The 20845-nt window shown below is 38.1% G+C and overlaps 1 protein-coding gene across 10 annotated transcripts in view; it reads right to left on the bottom strand.

Annotated features, from left to right (window-relative positions):
• Positions 1-967: 967 nt before the first annotated feature.
• ralgapb (Ral GTPase activating protein non-catalytic subunit beta) overlaps positions 968-20845 on the bottom strand; it is a 39823-nt gene continuing 19945 nt past the window's right edge. For 5 of the 10 annotated variants that reach the window (XM_046873901.1, XM_046874188.1, XM_046874275.1 and 2 more), the window contains 23 exons: positions 20583-20734; positions 20174-20381; positions 17197-17398; positions 14808-14975; positions 14246-14360; positions 13997-14144; positions 13782-13846; positions 13078-13216; positions 12386-12519; positions 10401-10583; positions 10117-10268; positions 9707-9894; positions 8465-8568; positions 8147-8302; positions 7454-7663; positions 6105-6263; positions 5852-6011; positions 5443-5565; positions 4885-5021; positions 4253-4358; positions 3634-3709; positions 3384-3532; positions 968-3032 (listed from right to left, as the gene is read on the bottom strand). In XM_046873901.1, coding sequence (XP_046729857.1) covers positions 2839-3032; positions 3384-3532; positions 3634-3709; positions 4253-4358; positions 4885-5021; positions 5443-5565; positions 5852-6011; positions 6105-6263; positions 7454-7663; positions 8147-8302; positions 8465-8568; positions 9707-9894; positions 10117-10268; positions 10401-10583; positions 12386-12519; positions 13078-13216; positions 13782-13846; positions 13997-14144; positions 14246-14360; positions 14808-14975; positions 17197-17398; positions 20174-20381; positions 20583-20734 — 3428 coding nt within the window. In that variant the 3' untranslated portion in view covers positions 968-2838. The remainder of the gene's footprint in view (positions 3033-3383; positions 3533-3633; positions 3710-4252; positions 4359-4884; positions 5022-5442; positions 5566-5851; positions 6012-6104; positions 6264-7453; positions 7664-8146; positions 8303-8464; positions 8569-9706; positions 9895-10116; positions 10269-10400; positions 10584-12385; positions 12520-13077; positions 13217-13781; positions 13847-13996; positions 14145-14245; positions 14361-14807; positions 14976-17196; positions 17399-20173; positions 20382-20582; positions 20735-20845) is intronic. The other 5 variants (XM_046874118.1, XM_046874505.1, XM_046873972.1 and 2 more) reach the window with 3 other exon arrangements.

Genomic DNA, 20845 nt, shown 5'->3' with positions numbered 1-20845 from the left:
ACATCTTTGAATTCTATATATCCGCACGTAATAAAAAACATCTTGTCCTTATCAAGACTTAGAATTAGGTAAATACAACCTCAGATGAAGAATACTACATGACATACAAGCACACTCCATTATATAGTGGAACATCTTCCCGGAAGAGTGGAGGTTCTTCTAACAGCAAATGTGGACTACATGTGGAATGGGATCGTTAAAAAGAACATCTTCCGTCTGCCAAAAATTACATAATGTATGTGATTCATTTCAAACCACCTCAATTAAAATGCACCTGTAATAGGGATGGTAAGATTCACAAGTTAACAATGTGGTGCATCGATTTAAAAGGTGTGCATGCAAGTTGGAATTTTATCACAATGCACCGTTTTTGAACATCTTCTCATCCGTAAAACCGATGTATTTATATACAATTATTAGATGCACTATACTTTTATTATTTAGAAAGTGACCAATAATTTGTGACCAACATTTCTCTCAGCACCACTGCTGAAACGTAAACATGACGTATCACAACACAACAAAGGCGGAAGGGAGTCCTGAGAGTCACATAGAATATAGAATAACATAACAGAGGTAGAGCTGCATCTTCCCAGAGACTGAACAGGATAAAAATGTCTGGCTTTATTCAATCTTTTTTTTTTTGCACTACTTTTATGTGCTATTTTTGCATGCATTAGAAGTCAGAAGGCGATGAGTAAATATATAATTTGCTGTCTGTCTGAACCTGTCTGTATAAAATCTGTACAGTATAGAACTGCATAACATTATATTTTTACCACTGCATCATACTGCATTAAATTGCATTGTGTTGAATCAACTTGTCATCAGATCACACTGCAGATGCGAGCTGCATCAGATATGAAGATGCACATCCCTAATATGTACAATCAACCGTATTCATTTGAACCGAATGGAATCATGCACAATCCACTACAGAGACACAGTGAAACAGCACAGCAAATAATATGATAAGAAGTTAATTAAAATCTTTATTTCATTATATGTGTTACATTCAATACCCAATGTGTTTCTTTAGGACACATATATGATAGGCATAAATACAAACAAGCGTTCACTTTTTTTTTGTGCCTTTCCTAATAGAATAAGATGAGTGAGCAAAACTTCACACCCTTATATTTACATTTAAAGTCCAACTTTATACAAAGTCGATGCCTTCATTATTTACAGAAATGAGAAGATGGACGTCTCAAACCAGCCCAGTAAAGGCCCAAGTCCTGTGTGTGGGGAAACATAGATCGATGAAGTCGGTGGTGTCAATAGGAAAATGGGACAAAGGTATCAATTCAACTTCAGCTGAAATTTGAAGGTTTTTTTTATTGATATAAAAAAATTGATATGGTGAATCATATTTCTTTTGTGTTTTCAGTGTCAAATGTTTTCATTTTAAAGAAAGGGATTTTAGTTTTGTATAGCACAAGACTTGTCCTCTTTTTAATTAGATGCTTTCTTTCTTAGTTTTTTTTGTTTGTTGTATTTTTAATGGAGTGAAATAAAACAAGCAGTTTAACCTGAATGAGCATCACGGACCAGTACAGTAACGTATTTATATTTGTTTTTTAACAGTCGTTCCTTTCAGTCAAGTTCTCTGTAGTGATGTGTGTTTAAGAAAGCTACAAGTCAAAACACACCAAGGAAGGCAAAGATGACGATGCATTTCTCAGAGAATACGAGACAAAACATGATCGGGTCAAAGAATCTTTTTAAATCCAAAAGTGAGGAATAGAAAAACCAAAAAAAAACCAACAACAACAAAAAAAAAAAAAACACAGAAATACTTCTTAAAAAAAAGACCAGTGTTTCTGACATCCAGCAGAAATTAGAGGGGAAAAAAAAACATGGCACCTACATTTATCAGATAACTTGAATCAAAACCAAAGATAGCCCTTATGAATTTCAATTGAAAAGATGTCTGGATTACGCTGGGGAGGAAAAAATAAAATTCTCACAAAGCATATGACAGGACTTCTGTAAGATGGTAATCGAAAGCATCAAATGTCTGGGATGTTGGTGTACTGGAGAGTTCAGTAGTTTGTTGTTGACTTCAACTAATAAAAGGGAATGTTAAAGTCATTTTCCTAAACTGTTTTATATAAATACATAAAATAGAAAGAGCCAAACATTCTTTGAACGGAGTATCAGCATAAGGACTTCTGTGAAGTCAGTTAATGGATAATAGAATAGAATAGAGAGAGAGAGAGAGAGAGAGAGAGAGAGAGAGAGAGAGAGAGAGAGAATGAATGAATGAATGAATGAATGAATGAAGCTGAGGTCAGCTTGTTGGAGTGCATGACCATGACCATGTCAATGCATATGAAAAATAAAACCACCTGAGTTTAAAAAGAAACAATATCAAGTGTTATGCATCAACACAGACTGGCACTAGTGTGTGTGTGTGTGTGTGTGTGTGTGAGAGAGAGAGAGAATGTATCTGGAGATGAAAAGCCAGGGTCACCCTTCATACTCCATGGTTGACACTCACATTAGTGTTTATTATGAACAATAGATCGCAGTAAATGTTTTTGCACCTATGCGTTGTCTTTTCCGGTCTCTTATGATGTAAAAAATAAAAACATACAGTATCATACAGTAATGAGAAAATGGAAGAGCATCCTTTCCAGCGTCAGCATTTGGACCAGCTAGCGAGCTGTCACATGGGCAATAAACATACAATATACAGCTTTTGACAGCTGAAAGTCTACAGCCATTTGGCAATTAAAAACAAACAAAAGAAAAACAAACAAACAAATAAACAAACAAAAAAAACACAGCAACTCTCCACCATGGAAAAAAGTGCTGCAATGTATGCGTGTGTGTTTAGGGGTTTAGGCTCGTCTCTCCAACCTCCTGAAACAGTGACGTGTAGAACTCTGGCTCCAGCTGTTTGTTCCGGTAACGATTAACGATTTCAGCAATTTTTTGTTTTCGCCGCACATGCGGAGGGCTGTACGAATCGCTGTCGAGTCTCTTCCTCCGACACGCATTTATTACCGTCTGCCTCACTAGGAAACCTGGAAGAGATGACGGAGAGAACATAAAGAATCGAAGCTCACGCTCAACTAAGTCTTCTAGTCAATATGACAAATGCGAATAATGTAAAACACTCATTTTCATACAAAACTCGTATTAATGTGTAAACAAAAATGAAGCCGGAAAAAAAAAAAAACGTGAGTTTTGGTGGGCCAGAGAGCAGTCAGACTGGTTAAGAAAAGTAATGTACAGCATCAGGTTCCATTCTCTCAGTCTATATCCGCATGCTTTTATGGACCGCTGCACCTGATTGGCTGACTGAAAATTTGCATGAATGCATACAGCTGTTTCGTATAAAAGTGGCCACATCAAACCACACAACGGAAACCCACCCAGTGATCTCCTGCTGACCACCATGTTATCCACGAGGGGAATGACCATGCTGAACTTTCCCATGGCTCCATGCAGCTTGATGCGGAAGAGGCCGGTCTTGAGCGGGTGGATAAATATGACTGGCACATCTTTCTCCGATGAGCTGGGTCTGAAACAGAAAACAAACCAACAAAAATGAGACGGAGACCAAAGTGAATTATGAGGGCTAACATCTAAGAATTAAAAGTAATATTGTGTGCAGTTACTGACCTGGAAGCACTGCTGTTGACTGCACTTTCCACTCCTGTGCTGGTTTCGGACAGTAATTCGGACACGGGAAAGTTTTCTGTGAAGAGACAGATCGGTTCATTTCAGAAAGTTTTAGAAACCTCGATATTTATAGATATTTGGGATATTTTTGGTATTTCCAGTCAGTCATCTAATGGTTAAACTGGTTGAAGAGCCAGAATGCAAATTGAAATGCTTTTCTATTTGCCATTTACTTCTCTGTGGCTGCATAGCAGGATTGAAGTGAATGGAGAAATTCAATATATTTGCAATTTCTTTTGATCAATTTAGCTGTTTTTTCTTAAAATACTCTACAATCTTTCAGTGAATTATACTGCTCAAGCACTCCTCTAATAAACAAACAAACAAACAAAAAAAAAACCACCAGGAAAATTCAAAAAATGTTTACACTGTTTAGACAAACATGAAGCATACAGTAAAATGTCTCATCAACAAACCATTTGTAAAGATTAACCATATCAGAATCCATCATAGCTCTTAAATGGTTTTGTCAAATTACCCATCTGTCCTCCTGTAATTTAATTTTATGATGTTTTTTTGTTTGTTTGTTTTTACAGACACAGTATTTTTTTTAAATTACCAATGTCGTCATAGCGCTCCACCCAGACCACCAGTACTTTCGTCTCTGGACCCAGAGGTGGGATATTTCTTCCTGATGGCATCTTCTTACTCTTCACTGTCGGAGACTGACCAAAAAAAAACAACAAGAAGAAATGGTTAAACATGATGAATAAATAAAAAAGGTAGCTGTTAAATTCAGATGAAAAAAATAAACTAAATTGGATTTTGAGTCTGCACATATTGGTGACATATTGCTCTCAAAGTATGCATTTTTCATGTGGACGTGTCAAGGGCGAGCATGTAAAGTGAGTGTGTGTTTGCTGTAAAAGACATTGTGGCTGTGGGAAATGCAATCAGCAAGTTCTCAATTTCACTGCAGAAGGCTCTGCCAAATCCCAGGCCCAATTCACACTGGCCTCCGGCTCTGCAATTTCTTTTCTTTTGATGTTCATCCTGTACCCATTTGCTCTCCTGGGAAATTGAGGGACTTGCTGTTGTCACCCCAAAGAAAGAGGGAGCACATGGGAGAAGGGAAAACACACACACACACAGAGAGAGAGAGAGAGAGAGAGAGAGAGAGAGAGAGAGAGAGAGAGAGAGAGAGAGAGAGAGAGTGTGTGTGTGTGTGTGTGTGTGTGTGTGTGTTTGTACCCGTTGTGCAGGTCTCATGTTGTCAGAGTGGTTGGGAAAGAGCTCCAGTGTGAGGTTGGGTTGTTTCAGTAGGCTAGGCATCAGCTCCATCTGAGAATCCGAGTCCGCTGTGGGAAAACCGCTCTCAGACGACTCGGCTACACACACAAACACACACAAGGGAAATACAATATATGTAACTAAAAAAAATAAAAACATCAAACACAGGACTCTACAACATTTCGTTTAGCGTATTAGTATTTCTCAAATCCTAAGCATGACAGCAACAAAATATTTAGTAGGGTTGAGTAATAGGATAATAATATCTAATCTATATACAATTGCAAGATATCATGAATTTTTTATTTATTTATTTATTTATTGCTTTTTTACAATTACAAAACTGACAGGAAGAGGCTAGTGTCTTGCATTGTAATCTAAAAAAACGATTACAAATATTTTCATAATACTTAAATATTCGAATACCGCAAGCAATCAAACAACCAAATATAACAACTAGTGATCAGAGTGCACAACAACTATGAAGTGATCATTCATTCGGCTTCTGAAGGTGTTCACCTGAGGAGTCACTAAGTGAGGGCACCACAAAGGCAATTTCTGTCAGAGCATCAGCGTAGTAAAGCACCCTCTTTTCTCCGTTAAAAATTCCTCCGCCCGTCTCTCCGACAGCTACAAACTCATCTGCAACACCAGAGTGAAAAATAAAATACATTTTTAGTTATCCATGACCCATTGATCCCACAGCTGAAAAGCTGTGCTGAGCCTCATGATGTGATCGAGTAACATACACTTTGTGTGAACTGTCTCATAAAACCAGTGTGCAGTCAATGCTAACTATACTAAGTGTTTCAGAGACATCGATACCTGACTACCAGCAAGATACACAAACTGCACTCAACAGTACACTGCTGAATAGTGTGTGTGTGTGTGTGTGTGTGTGTGTGTGTGTGTGTGCATAAATATGTACCTGGTGTATCTGTGCCATTGGATGTGTTGATAGTCCAGCTGGTATACACACTCCCGGTCCAGCCTGGGTGTTGCCCTACTTCAACCGGCCAGCCAAGAGACAACAGCAGCTCCAGAAAATGTGGCTGCACACTTGCCGAAGACTCCACATTCCTCAAGATCTACGTAGAGGCATAAAAAAAGACATTAGCTCATTAAACGGCAAAAGAATTCTTATAAAAGTACTGTGAACGGGGTACAGAAGCTTTTCCAACCTCTTGGCTGCACTTCTGGCCTGCTCTCATGTAAAAGATGAATACTGTGTCGCATGGTCGGCACGGCAACAAGTCCAGATAGCCAACGTCATCAAAGAAGCCTGATGTGGCCGAGTCCAAAGCGATGAGGTGAGGAGGCAAGCGACTGTTACTCGGCTCCTGAGAAAGAAATAGGAAAACAAGGCTGTATGATTACTGATAGTCCAATACACACCATGTCCTTTGGCTTAAGGTTCAGAATGAATGCTTTGCATTTTTTTCTTTTTTTCAAACAGCAGCTGCAACAATCAACACTTCAGCCAGAAGAAACACATCAAATACTTAGTGATACAAATCTGTCATAAGCAAAATGTGGATGAGGAGAAAAAAAAAAAAAGATAGAATAACAATAGAAAATAGATCCATAAATAAAAGGTATGCATATACAATTAACATGTTTGCCATGACTAATACAGTGGTACCCTGACCTACGAGTTTAATTCTTTCCGTGGCCGAGCTCGTATCTCAATTTGCTCGCACATCAAATCGATTTTCCCCATTAAAAATACTTAAAATGCCATTATTCCGTTCCAACCCTCAAAATGCCACCCCGTTTTTATGTTTCATGTTATTAAATTAGGAAAATACATTTCTAAATAACAAATCTTGTATAAAAACATAATGGAAAGAGTATGTAAAGATATACAGTAATTTCCGGACCATAAAGCACACCCATATATAAGCCGCACCCACTGAATTTTACAAATATTTTTATTTTGAACATAAATAAGCCGCACCTGTCTATAAACCGCAGTGTAGTGTACACTAATGTACTTTACACAGGCTTTAACGAAAAACACGTTACACACGGTGTAACGGGTGAAATATGTTGCGCTTCCTTTAGGAGCATAGCGGTATTTTGGGAAAAGACCGGCACAGCATTTTTCCGCTATTACTGCGTGTGTTCAAGACGAGGATTATGTCCTTATTATTTTCTGATGCTCATTTCTAAGTTTCTTTGACTAACCTGTAACACTGTTGCCGAGAAAAATAAAAAAGCACGAGTTTTGGAAACCTGTAGGCGGAGATGTAGAGGCGATAGGCAGAGGAGGAGTAAAAAGTTTTTTTTACTATCACTACTGTGCCCTAAACTTTTTTTAACTTTTTTTCTTTGCTTATCCTAATTTTCGTCACAATCTTCGCTTTCTGGCTTCGCTTCGCCATCTAGCAGCGGCGTCTCGAGCTTGTACCTCAATTTTTTGCTCGCATAACAGAGCAAAAAATCGACCGAGTGACGACTCGTACCTCGGAAAACTCGTACATTAATGCACTCGTAGGTCAAGGTACCACTGTACATTATGTCCTATTACCTTGAGCGCCTCTAGTGATAGGAAGCCGAAATGTGAGAGAAAGAGGCGAGCGGTTTGGAACTCCTGCGCGGGCGGGGGAGGTTTGCAGTCAGTAAGCGGGTCGGGGAAAGGTTTATTCCTCCACAAGTCCTCGGTGTAGTGCTCCAGGTTGGTTTCATAATCTATCTGCTTTACCATCACGCCACGCAGCTTATCGTGCTGTTGTTCCAGCTGACACACACACACACACACACACACACACAAACACCAAAAGATTAACTGCCAGTTACACTTACTGTTTTACGAGGCAGTAATTGATGCTATAATCTTAGCATCAATAACACGAGTTGAATAACTGAATAATAAAACAATATTAATAGGACAGTTTTGAAACCAACAGGAAAACTCATTTTTTGGTTTAATTAATGCAAGCCTTATCATGACTAAATATGAACTATTCTATACTGTTCTAACAAAGTTTTCAGAAGTTTTGGTTGTCGGCATCCATGAAATAGCAGCGGAAGGAGAACTCATCCAAGCAAAACTAGTAAAAAGAACCGGTACACAAACATCGCGCCATGTTTCCTGACTCAGTATGCTGCTGCACATATAAAGGTTTCCAGTCAGTAGAAACATATTGCAGCTCTTTCCAGTCTTCAACTTTATAGTGATTCAAATGCATATTAAACAAGTGAACAAGAAGATCTGTCTTACCTCCTTATCTACTATATCATGTAGGTCTGGAATGCTCAGATCAGCTTTGACGAACGGAATCTTGTCCACCTCTTCTGGGAACGGCCTGTGTTTGACGTTAAATCGAATCCCGACGTCATTTTTGGGGGTTGGACGAACCTCTGGAACAAACACCTGCTGTAGGAGAGAGACCATGTAACAATAATCAACAAATTATTATTTTTTTATTGTATATTGGCAGTAGATGATTATTCTGCAATACTATGTTGACGGATATCAATATTATGTTGATAAAGGTGTCACATTACATTCTGACTGGGTGTTTGGACTGGAAATTACCTTTTGATTGGCTCTGGCTCCTCGAGGCTGGTGGAACAGTTGCATTGTCCAGGCATGGCGACCGCACATGCCTCGAACCAGCATTGTGACGGATGGACAGGGGTCTGGAAAAACAGACAAAGACGCATGTGTAGAAAATGCCTCGCTTGCATAAATATCTACTTGGGTGATGTATCTGAAAATAGGTGTTGTTAATGAATGCTGCACAAAACCAGGTGCACAAAATTTTGCCTGCCTGCACAAGTCTGCGCTATGGTAGAGAATATTCCTAATGAAAACAGAAAATCTAAACTTAATACAAATCTATAAGAAAAATATATGGAATGCCCCAAAACTACAATGTATGTAATGTCTTAACTGCTTAGAGACATGATTGGAATAAAGCCAACATCATTCATCACTTAAAGAACACAAGTCTAATATAACATTGTGCTTCACTATATACAAGTGCTTCTTTTTAACTGAGACTGAGGCTCAGTTTCCGAGGCTACAACATAGAGCTTTAAATACCAATGTACTTTGGCAGAAAACCTGTAGATTTCTGAAGAAATTCAGTGAAATACTTGAAAGGAAATCAAAATACTTTATATATACACATATAAACACACACACACACACACACACACACACATTTTATATATACACACATACACATACACAGAGTGGTTCCTGATTTCTTATTTTTTTGCATGTTTGTCACACTGTAATGTTTCAGATCATCAAACTAATTTAAATAGTAAAATATAACACAAATGAAAACAAACATGTATGTTCTAAATGAAGGTTTTTATTATTGAGGGAAAACTAAATCCAAAACTACATGGCCCTGTGTGAAAACTGTGGTTTATTACACCCGAGTTCAATTTTTCTCTCCACACCCAGGCCTGATTACTGCCACACCTGCTCGCAACCAAGAAATCTCTTAAATAGGACCTGCATGACAAAGTGAAATAAAACCAAAAAATTTTCAAAAGCTAGATATTATACCGAGATCCAAAGAAATTCACACCACTGTATATATTTTTGTATTCACAAAAAATTACCTTGTTATAAATATAGTTTTATCAGTATAATTCCAGGTACCCACACTGCTTAAGCCTTAGATAAGTAGATTACTATTTTTGTTCACTTAGATAAATATTCAAGTAAATTCTTCTGGTACACCCTAAAAAATAAATAAATAAATAAAAATAAAAAGTGCCATTCAAAATCCCATTTATAAATACCGGTAATTCCACTCACTCTGTTCATTGCCGAGGGACTGCTCCAACATGGCCAGGATGACCGAATTATCAAGGACAAAGTATCTGAAGTTACTGTGAGATGTGGAGGTCAACCTGGAGTATTTAATCAGAGTCTCTTCATTCAGCAGACTGCAGGTGGAGGCAGGGCCACTGGGAGATGGGAATGCCCCCAACACCTGCATTATACTTAAAATATAAAAAAAAATACAAAATAAACACAACACAGGAGTGATTGATAGGTAAAACTACAATAGGGTTTATTCGCAACACCCGTACTTATTGTAAAAACACTGATCACTAATTCAGATCAGTATTCAGATCTATTTTCTCTTAAGATATTATTTCCTATATTTTCCACTTACTGTTTTTTTTTTCCTTATATTGTTGAGAATCGCTTTGACAACTCACCACGACAATGTAGCTTCCGCTGCATCCTTTACCCTCATGGAGGCAGGATTGTGTTCTTTGTCACCCTTGTACCTCACTTCCTGCTCTCCCGTCTTAGACTTGCTACCTGAGATGCCCAGTTCAACAATCTCCAGCACTTCTATTAAGCAGTCCTGCAAAATAAACAGCAAAAGACATGAATTTAGCATATATATAGAAAGGAAAAAAATTAAAATAAATAAGACATGCACATACTTGCTAATACTCAACTCATTAATACAATCTGTTTTATTATGACTGCACACCTTTTCATTGAGCATGTCAGGATGCTCTGTGAGCCACACACAGAGGCACTGGAAGGCAGCGACGATCATGGAGTGCAGGTCTCTGGAGTGATGTGGGGCAGGCCGACTGCACTGATACACAATGTAACTACAAATTGAACTAACAGCTCGTTTCCGGTCTGAAGACTCCACACATGCCTTTACCTAATGAAAGAAAGGCACATTTCTGAAGATGTAGTTGTTCACATTTATTGTCACCCTTAATTTTGTGCTAACTCCCTCGTCCATCATAACATACCTCAGCACTCTTCTGTAACGCTTGAGATTTTATCGTGCTATAATGAGATTGGAGGAAACTGAAAACGTGATCTGAGATCAGTCATTAATGCAAGATGCACTCCACTCCTCTTCTTTAGATCATATCTTTACAGCCATGCCAAAAGCTTGATTCTGCAAGCATTAAACACTTTTGCTGGAATATCCAAAGATGACCCAGTTGTAGCTTCTTGGCAGAGGTAGCCATTTAAAATTCCCTAGTGTGTTAAGGAATCCATGATGCCATGTATTTCAACACGGACCCACCACCATATTGAACAGGCATTCAATTATTATTATTTGTTTTACTTTTTCAGAAACCAGTTACAGTCAAAGGTTTAAGTAACTGTAGTGAATTCCATAGACATCTGTGGTTTGATTTTATTATTATAGCATCCCGTTATTGTAGTTTGCTGATGTGGTTGTGGCATAAAGGCATGTGGAGTTTCGGTTGACCAAATTGCCATCCTCTGAAAATCTCCAACCCCATTTCTTAATAAAAAAAAAATCTGTATCTATCTGTACACCCGGGCAAAATACATCTGTGTCCCTCTACCAGGAAAGTTCAATACAGCTTTGATTGTTTTAAACATCTTGATTATCACACTAAATAACCCCAATGCTGATGTATGACTAAATTGTCTTCTCAGTCACCTCATACTTATACCACAGTGAAACAGGAAGTTATACGATCTAGCCCTAAACGCTCAGTTTCAGGATATGGAGAAAATGTAATGGTTCTTCTCCAAACTTTTACCACAAAGCTGAAGGCAGCTGGACGTCTTTGGATGAGATATAATACAAATTTCCAGAACCCAAACCTGTTCCAGTGTGGCAATGCCCCTGTGCACAAAGTGAGCTCCATGAAGATGGAAGATCTGATCCCTCTGATCTAATTTCTGACTGAACCCCAGGCCTCCTCACCTACAACAGTACCTGACTTTACTCACACCCTTGTGTCTGATCAACACAAATGTCTACAAGTACACTCCAACATCTAGTGAAACATCTTCCCAGAAGAGTGGAGTGAATTATAAGAGCAAATTGGGACTAAAACGTGGAATGCGATGCTCAAAAAGCAAATATCATACTTATGACCTGGTGTCTGCAAACTTTTGTGTACACATGAAATAGTCGAAAACAAATGCAGACATTTCTTTTCAGTTGCATTTCATCCGCCAAAATAAAATAAATTGTCTCAGTGTTATATAATATCCATAATTTTCCTCTAAGCAAATGTTCTTCAATTAAACGCTACATTTCTCTTAGTCAGTCTGAGATTAAGCTAATTAGCCACCAGTTCTTCATAAACAATTTTTAAACCCATTTATTAAACCAGTCTACCAGGCATTGTGCTGGAAGAGAACTCTGTTGGCATGACCTACTAAACTGAACAGCTGTGTTTCATCAGCTCTACTTAGCAAAGCCTCAGCACTGAAGCCAAAAGCAGAAGTAAGTCTTAATTAAGAAAGGCATAAGACAGATCACCTGCAGTGCCTTGGCTTATGACTTACCAGACCCTGAGTTAAAAAAACAACAAAAAAATCCTTTGCTTGAGGCTGAAGTAAGTCTAAGCCAATAAGACAGCACTGTGCAGTACTAATGCACCTCTTTCTGTCACTGCTTATCTTCAATAATTAATCAAACAATTTCATTTCTTCCAGACATCAAACATATTACATCGTGAGTACCTTCGCGAGGCCAGCAAGCAGCTCCAGGGCAGCGAGTGAGATGCTCATATCAGGCCTCCACTGCGAGTTGAGTCTCTGGGTGACCAGGTGGATGCTGCGGATCAGCAGGCCAGCTGCCGTGTCTGTGTGGAGAGCTGGGATATAACACACAGCATGCCACAGAGAGCGGGTTAGTCACACACACACACACACAAGCCAAGCAAAGCAAAGCACTGACACACAGCCAGCAGCCACATAGAACAAGAAAAGTAATGTCAAACACATAAATGCACATGAGCGTGTACATGCATATCGACTAAATCTACTGCTGCAATAATCAAGATCTCTCTCGCACAAAACACCACAAATAACACGGTGCAGTCGATCAATACTAAAACCATGCATTTAAAACGTAGACCAAAACACGAACGGGGGTTGTGTATCGGCTTGTTTAGTAATCTTGATTCCGAGTTTGAATAATCCTGCAACATTCAGTATTTACACAACGACCAACAAATGTGTTGGCACCATGCAAAGGCTATGCTCACAACATGCCTTGATGAGAAAAAACATCTCGCAAGTTTGCAGTACACAGACTTGATGAAAACAGGGCCACGGAGACAGACATTTGATGGATATATCTTCTGCTAGACTTTGTTTTAGACAAATATTTTCCTGGAATGAATCAGCATCGACTTTTCTTCTAGATTTACCATAATCTCGCAGAAGGGCCTGGGCAGGTCTCTCACTGTCTGGAGTGGTGGCCTCCGAGCTGCCAGCACTAGAATTACTGATGCCACTGTTATTGCGACTGTGACTCTTAGCCAAAGAATTACCGCTGTCCACACTTCCCTAAAAACAACAAGAGAGGACACACACAAAAAAAAACAATGCTTCTATAACAATATATTTTGTTTATAATTTTTATTTGTTAATTCCAAAATTACTTGCACCCTTTAAAGACTATGAGCAAGAAAGAACAAACAGATGGAAAGACCTACAAACATTTTATTTTTACTTGATTCTTTGGGGCAGTCACCTCCATAACAAGCTCAGAGACTGGAATACAACTCAAAATCGTTCAGTACATATAACCAAATTTCATAGATTCGATTTAAGAATTCCACTGAAACCAGTGGGCGTGTATCAATCACTTCCCTTATTGTGTTAGTGTTTTCATGTCATGAGTGAGGAAATTACAAATTACTAACCTTGTCAACAGAAACGAAGACATCAATGTACAGTATTGTGGTGTAGTGAGACAGGGTCCTTATCAGGACTGGAAATCGTGTACATGATTTACTGATTCACAAGCTAAAGAGCTGACAAGGATGCGCCCAGCATACAGAGCCAATGGTGTTTACAAGTTTACATTATAGGAAAAAAATAATTTATTTACACAATATTCCAAACTTACCACTTCAGTTTGGGCTCCTATAGATTCCAAAAGTGCTGAGTCCTGAACAATATTCAGCATTGCAGCTGCAGACAAAAGAAAAAAAAAATCAAACAAATAACCAACCAGAATGCTAGAGGACGATCGATCATGCTGACAAGCTGCATAAAGTAGTGCAAAATATGTTTATGATTAAAGAGGCTTGAATCAATTCGGTATGTAACAAACAAGCAAACCTAGTATCATCTGCGTATTGAGTGGATCCGTCTCGGTTTGCAGAGCACCAATCAAGATATTGACCAATCGCAGCTTGAGCGAAAGGAAGGACACGGGCTTGTCGTGTGGCGAAGCCTCGTCATTGCTGAATTTCCCTTCCAAAAGAACCTGAAATAAACAAATTAATAAATAGCTGACTCAGCAAATTTGAACAGGAATGTGATTTGTGGTTATGGAACCACTGAGATTCAAACTTTTCAGGTGCTTACCTCAGATTTAACGTTGCCAAAATGGTGAGGAAGAGGCAGCATGGAGAGCAGTATGTTAATGGAAGCTCTTCTCAATTCAGTGGGGTTTACATATGATTTAAACTTGACCAATTCCCTGCAACAGAGTTAGAGAGAGAGAGAGAGAGAGAGAGAGAGAGAGAGAGAGAGAGAGAGCGCGAAGTAGGTCTCTCAAAACTCTTACATTGATTTATATTTTTGTCATAAATGAAGAATTAATGACAGATAAATATGCTAATGAAACAGAGTACTTTCTATAGTGTCTAGTATCTGTTTTCCAGGCAGCTTCAACAATCATGTACTAAGTGAGGTGCACTACATAAAGGTTTTGATGAGTTTCTAGAAATTAAGGATGAACCTGAAAACCAGTACAACCTCAAAGCTATTGATCATATCCAAGATATCATTCTAAATCACTCCTAATTAAGAAGTAATAAAAATTAACATTGTACAGCTGATATGTAATACTTCTGGGACACCTAGTAATTCTTTTTTATACTGGGATAATATTATGTAAATTCATTGTTGTCACGGAGCTGCTCACCGGTCAGGTAAAATAATTTCCAGTGCAGAAATAAAGTACGGAACCACAACGTTGATCCCTTTCAGATCAGAGCAGAACAGAGCTGAGGAGTTCAAGATAATGCTGGCCAGAACGGGCCTACAGATGAAGTCAGAGATTTGAAGGCCTTGGATGAGGACCATGTAGAACCTGTCATAAATAGAGAACAAAAATCTTATCAGAGAAATTATAAAAAAAAATAAATAAATAAAAAACAAAAATCCATAAACAGCTGTGCAATCAAAGTAAAGCACTGGTATACAGCTGAAATATAAGTGAATCAACTAACAATTATAAATATTAGGATTTTTTGTAATACTTGAATGTAGGGCTGTAATGATTTCTTGAGAAACTCGAGTAATTCGATGTAAAAAAATTGTTTAGTCCATTTAACGACACAAAGAGCACTGTGTTTTCCACGGACCATTATTACTGACGCACCACCTGCTAAACTCTGGAGCGTTCTGGACAGGAAACACAAAAGACGCTGCAGAATGAAAAAAGGAAGAACAGGAAGAAAACAGCGAGGAGCGAGAAGAAGATTAACATAGACGCCCGTTTCCACGACATTAAATAAAAAGTTTGCCTAATTCAGAATTCTTTTTTTCCTTGCAATTCCGAGGTTTTTTTTTTTAGCCAATCGGGCTAACTCCCTCTCTGCAGTGCCAGAAAGCTTTACACATTAAAAATTAATTATTCAACAATCAATAGAATTGCATGGTATCAAATTAAGCCTCTGATCCCTGGAGAGAACGCTGTTCAACAATCAGCTCTGGAGGAGACAAAACAAGACAGATGAAGCAGAGGAGCCTCGTTCATACACCAACAGCTTTAAACTTCAGGCCAACAACATGGTTACTGGTGGATGCACCAGAAATGTTGGATGTTTACAAGAAATAAATTCAGAATTACTAGAAAAAATTGTCGGAATAGGGTAAACCTTTTTTTTTTTTTTGGCAGAAATGGTGTTCCATAGGATTCAGGTCATAGAAAAAGACAACATTTCCAAATTTTAGGATCATTTCAAACTAAAACATAAATAAATTATAATAATAAATATATAAAAAATTAAAAAACACAACTGTGTGTTTCTGTAAACTGAAATTAATTTTTTGTTTGGATTTTTTTGGATGATATGATGTTTGTGGATGATATTGTGATTTGTGGTGAGAGTAGGGAGCAGGTTGAGAAGATCCTGGAGAGGTGGAGGTACGCACTGGAGAGAAGTGGAATAAAAGTCAGTAGGAGTAAGACAGAGAACATGTGTGTGAATGAGAGGGAGGGCAGTGGAGTGGTGCGGTTGCAGGGAGAAGAGGTGGAGAAGGTGGAGGAGTTCAGGTACCTGGGTTCAACAGTGCAAAGTAATGGAGAGTGTGATAGAGAAGTAAAGAAAAGAGTGCAGGCAGGGTGAAGTGGGTGGAGAAGAGTGACAGGAGTGATTTGTGATAGAAGGTCTTACCACAGTCCTATAAACTTTCCCTTTTACTCTTGCAGATACCCTTCTATGTTGTATGGTTTAGAGACAGTAGCAGTGAGTAAAAGACAGGAGGTGAAGCTGGAGGTGGCAGAGCTGAAGATGTTGAGGTTTTCGTTGGGAGTGACGAGGATCGACAGGATTAGAAATGAGTTTATTAATGGGACAGCACATGTAGATGAGGAAGGCGAGATTGAGATGGTTTGAACATGTGCAGAGGAGGGACATGGGTTATATCAATAGGAGAATGCTGAGGATGGAGCCGCATTAATCCTGCTACATCAGTAACCACCAGTGGCCCAGTTACATTGGCAGACATACATGCTCATTCCATACTATATTTAACAGATGATTAATGATCTTTGGATCATGAGCCCTTCCTTACCTTCTCTAAACTATTCAGTTCTCATTATTTTAGTACTTTTTTAAATTTTAGTACTATTTTATTTAAGTTAACCTTGCAACCAAACCGGCCAGAAAAATGGCTGGCAATATTTTTTGTTAAAATATCTCATTTAGCATGTCTCCTTCCAATTTTATTGTGGTATACATAGGCAAAACAATGAAAAATTATGTCTATATACTTATGGAGCTGACTGTATATATACCTAGTGTCTCAGTCAACAAAAGACAATTTTACAAAGCATTAGCAATTTTTTCCCTTTCATATGTTACCTATTTTATGAAGGTTCATAATGGTGTACAAATCACCAGGCTATCACACTAGCAGGGCCAGCATTATTTTGTCCACCACTGCTGACTCACCCCTGAGATATTGTAGTATCACAGGAAACGGTACAATATAGTGCACAGAAATAGTTATTATAATACTAGCATAATAGCATAGCATCAAGCGAAACCAAAGTCATAATACATTCTCGTTCCATAACCTCTTACCTAGACAGATAAACGGGTAGAATTTCCTCGCCAGTTTTTTTGCTGCAGAAGATTCTGCACAGTGTTCCGCAGGCCTCCGCTCGGCCGGACTCGTAATTGTCCGGGAACTCGTTGGCGTCAAACATAGGGTTTGACACCATTGTGTCGGTGGACATCTGAGACCCTTTTCTCCTCAATTCAACTCCAGCCTGAGTAGCAAGAGCTGAGAGAAAGAGGCAGAGGGAGATATATAAAAAAAAAAAAAAATAAAAAAAAAAAAAAAAAAAAAAAGAGGACAAATTTAAGTGATAGTCTTTTACCAATACATGCATGCAAACAAAAATGGTCTTAACAGGGATTACAGACAAAGAGAACTCAAAATTAAAATAATAATACTACTAATACTAAATGGTATCCTGCAAATACAATGCAGGCTACACTGCATTAAAAGGTATTATGCAAGTTAGGTTTAAATTAATATAATTTATGTATCTGTTTTATATTTAAATGAATATATAAATCTCATTCCAGTTCCGCTAGTTATTACTGTTTTACTGTCTCTGGAACACGCCCATATTAACAAACAGTATGCAATTATAATAATCTGCTCGTTCAAACTCATACACAAGTCTTGTACAATAATGATTCTGGATCTTTGAGGGAAAATCAGATGCAAAAAAAAAAAGAAAAAAGAAAACAGAGAAGAAAAAAAAAAAAAAAAAAAAAAAAAAAAAGACAAGCTCTCCTGGTCAGCCTCCCTGTTATTGAGCACAGTCGTTTTGATTTTGCAAAACAAATAAAAAAATAAATGAATCAAATGCAAAATGACAAATTGATCAGCAACCTTGAAATCATAAAAAGGCACACTATGAGAAAAACCAAACTGCACACACATCCACAACATGCAGGAACGTCCATACAAAAATACGGAACAGGAACAAAAATAAAAAATTTGTCGGCCGTCAACAAAAAAACAAAAAGAAAATAAGAAAAAGAACACCAGGCGTAACTGAATACAATGTGGGTTGTTGTGTTTCTTTGAAGGAGATTGGTTAGTAGAGGTCCTTTAGAAGGATGATATGAGCAACATGTTGAATGAGCGTATGTTAAAATACATCCAAAAAAAATAACAATACCATTTTTTTTTCTTTTATTAAAGGATCAATCACAACAAACATTCTAAGGCTTTTGCTGCTTCTGATTATCATTGACTGATGGAGAATTCAGAATATTTGTTGCATTTGAGCCATTTTGGGCAGCAGTCAATAAATTTCCCGGACCCCTAATACCAGACTCAAGCAATGTATGATCAAATCACTTGTCCCAAGAAAATACTGCAACAACAACAAAAAAGTGACAATGTCAAAGCAAAAAAAACAAAGGAACAAGTCAAAAAGGAAAAAAAACCAAAACCAAAATAAAATCAATAAAAAAGAAACCAACCAAATAATTGCAACTGGTAAAGCTTGTGTTCCTACTTACAAGATTTATAAGAAAGAAGAATTTGGAAAAATGTTGCTGCAAGATAACAGAGATAAAAATGGAAACAAATCAAAGAACAGCAGTAATAGAGATCCAGAAACTATGTCTTTTTGTGTTTTGTGTCTTTATTTGCTAGATAGTTTTAAAGCTAAGAGGCAATGGTACTCTTAGACAGCTGGAACAAGACACTGAATTTCAGTGATTCACCATGCATGTATAGAAATGGGAGAAAAACAAACAAACAAACAAAAAAATAAACAGATGGACAATTAACTACAATTCAAACGGACATTCGGCTCATGATATGGTTATAAATAAGTTCCATGAAAAATGTTACCTTTAAATTCTGAATGTTTTTTTTTTTTTAAATATAAATTAATATCAATTTTTTAATTGTTACTGATCCGAATATAGTTCCACATGCATGTGATGCACTTCTAGAGCTAAAGGCTAAAACCTTTTTATTTTATGATCACCTTGAGGCTGAATTTTTTTATTTTTTTGCATTTTTTGTATTTGCAGTCCCCATGAAAACAAAATGTTGCTTTTACAATGAACGTGTTAACCGTACAGTTATCTGTAAGCGACAAATGTATTGTTCCAAATGCACATCGTGTTGTCGTTTTAGAAGATATATGCATAAATTTTACATTGAACCAGAACAGATCAATGGCCTCATTCTGCAGGTCTGTGTCTCCTGTCCAACTTTTCTGTCTAGTCAAATACCCTCTAACATTTCGAAGCATCCCTTGCTGAAATTTGTAGACCAAGCATAAGTATCGGGTGTAAAAGTGTCTTTGGCTGTTTAATTTTGCACACTTTATTTTGTTTTTTTTTCTTTTTTACCCAGTCAATTTCATTTACTATTTTGCTCCACCTCACACACATGGTACTGTCAATTATGGCTCAGGCTGAGAGATAAGCTGAATGTAATTGGCTATTTTAAATGGGGTACGAGCCACACTTACTGAATCCTGCTCATGGGCAAATTAACCATTTGGAAGAATGTTGTTTAACCTCTTCCTCATACATGAGCACACACATCAGTGATTGGTTACTGTTCTGATTGACAGGACAAAGAGCGCAATGCCACCCAGATGGCATGGTCAATATTTCTCTCTTGGGCTCATGGATAGATGTACAGTAGCATCTTCAGGATTCAAACTTGCGATCATAGAGAACTGTTAGAAGTCGTCACTTGTTCTGTAACAATTAAACATTTTCTCCCCATCAATAATGTTACAATTCTACAGCAAGCTATTTTACTCTGAGATATTCTGAGCTGATGAATGCTGTAACTGCGTCCTTACTTACTACCTTAATGGCACATATAATCGACTCTTAAAGCGGTACAATCTTGCAGGTAGGAATTGCCTCATTTTGTATAGGTAAAAAATAAGATGGAAATAAAATCAGGAAGGGAGATAATGAGAAAAGAATGAAACAAAACAAAAACAAGTGACTGCAATAGGCTTTAAACAGCATTAGACGTCCCCGTCCAGGTTAAACACCTTACCAGTCACGCTGCTTTCTCTGCTGAGGCCCGAGTGAAGTTTACAGTGAACGAGAGCGGCGTCAAACAACCACTGGCCGAAAAGGTTCAGCACGCTGTTGACCTTTGGTCTGGTTGGAGCGGGCAGCGGTCGTGGCTCGGAGCTCGTCTGATTGGGGCTGGACAGAGGAGAGGTGGAGGACGGCTGGTGCAACACTTTGGACTGGCCAGTCTGGAAAATGCCAAGCGCCAAGCCACAGAGAATGAATTATGCATACATTAAACATTAATACCACAATTAGATCCGGTCCATTTTATGTCTGTTTGTGTTCGAAACAATTTTATTGGGATGTCAGGCGCTCAGTGCATTCTTGCAATGTTGCTTACATAAGCCTTCGAAAGGTTTTGGCAATGTTTATTTGCTGGAACGTACCGTAGAGGTTTTGCTGGTGGTCTTATTAACTGCAGTGGGTCTGTGTCTTCGGCTGTGAGGGGGTGTGGTGTTGGTGGTGGTTGGGGGTGGCGGCATGCTTAGCCGATTAACTGGGGTGGGTGGGGCGCTGTCTGAACGAGGTCTGGATATACCTGCAGGGTGTGTTTTTTTTTTTTTTTTTAAAACAAAAACAGAAAATGTTCTAAGTTAAGAAATAAACATCATGACATCTTAATGCCTTTATCACAGTTCTCCAGGTCAGG

Source organism: Silurus meridionalis, chromosome 1 (assembly GCF_014805685.1).
Source record: "Silurus meridionalis isolate SWU-2019-XX chromosome 1, ASM1480568v1, whole genome shotgun sequence".
Classification (NCBI taxonomy): domain Eukaryota; kingdom Metazoa; phylum Chordata; class Actinopteri; order Siluriformes; family Siluridae; genus Silurus; species Silurus meridionalis.
The sequence above is the reverse complement of the archived record's forward strand: the minus strand, read 5'-3'. Positions and strand labels throughout refer to the sequence as shown.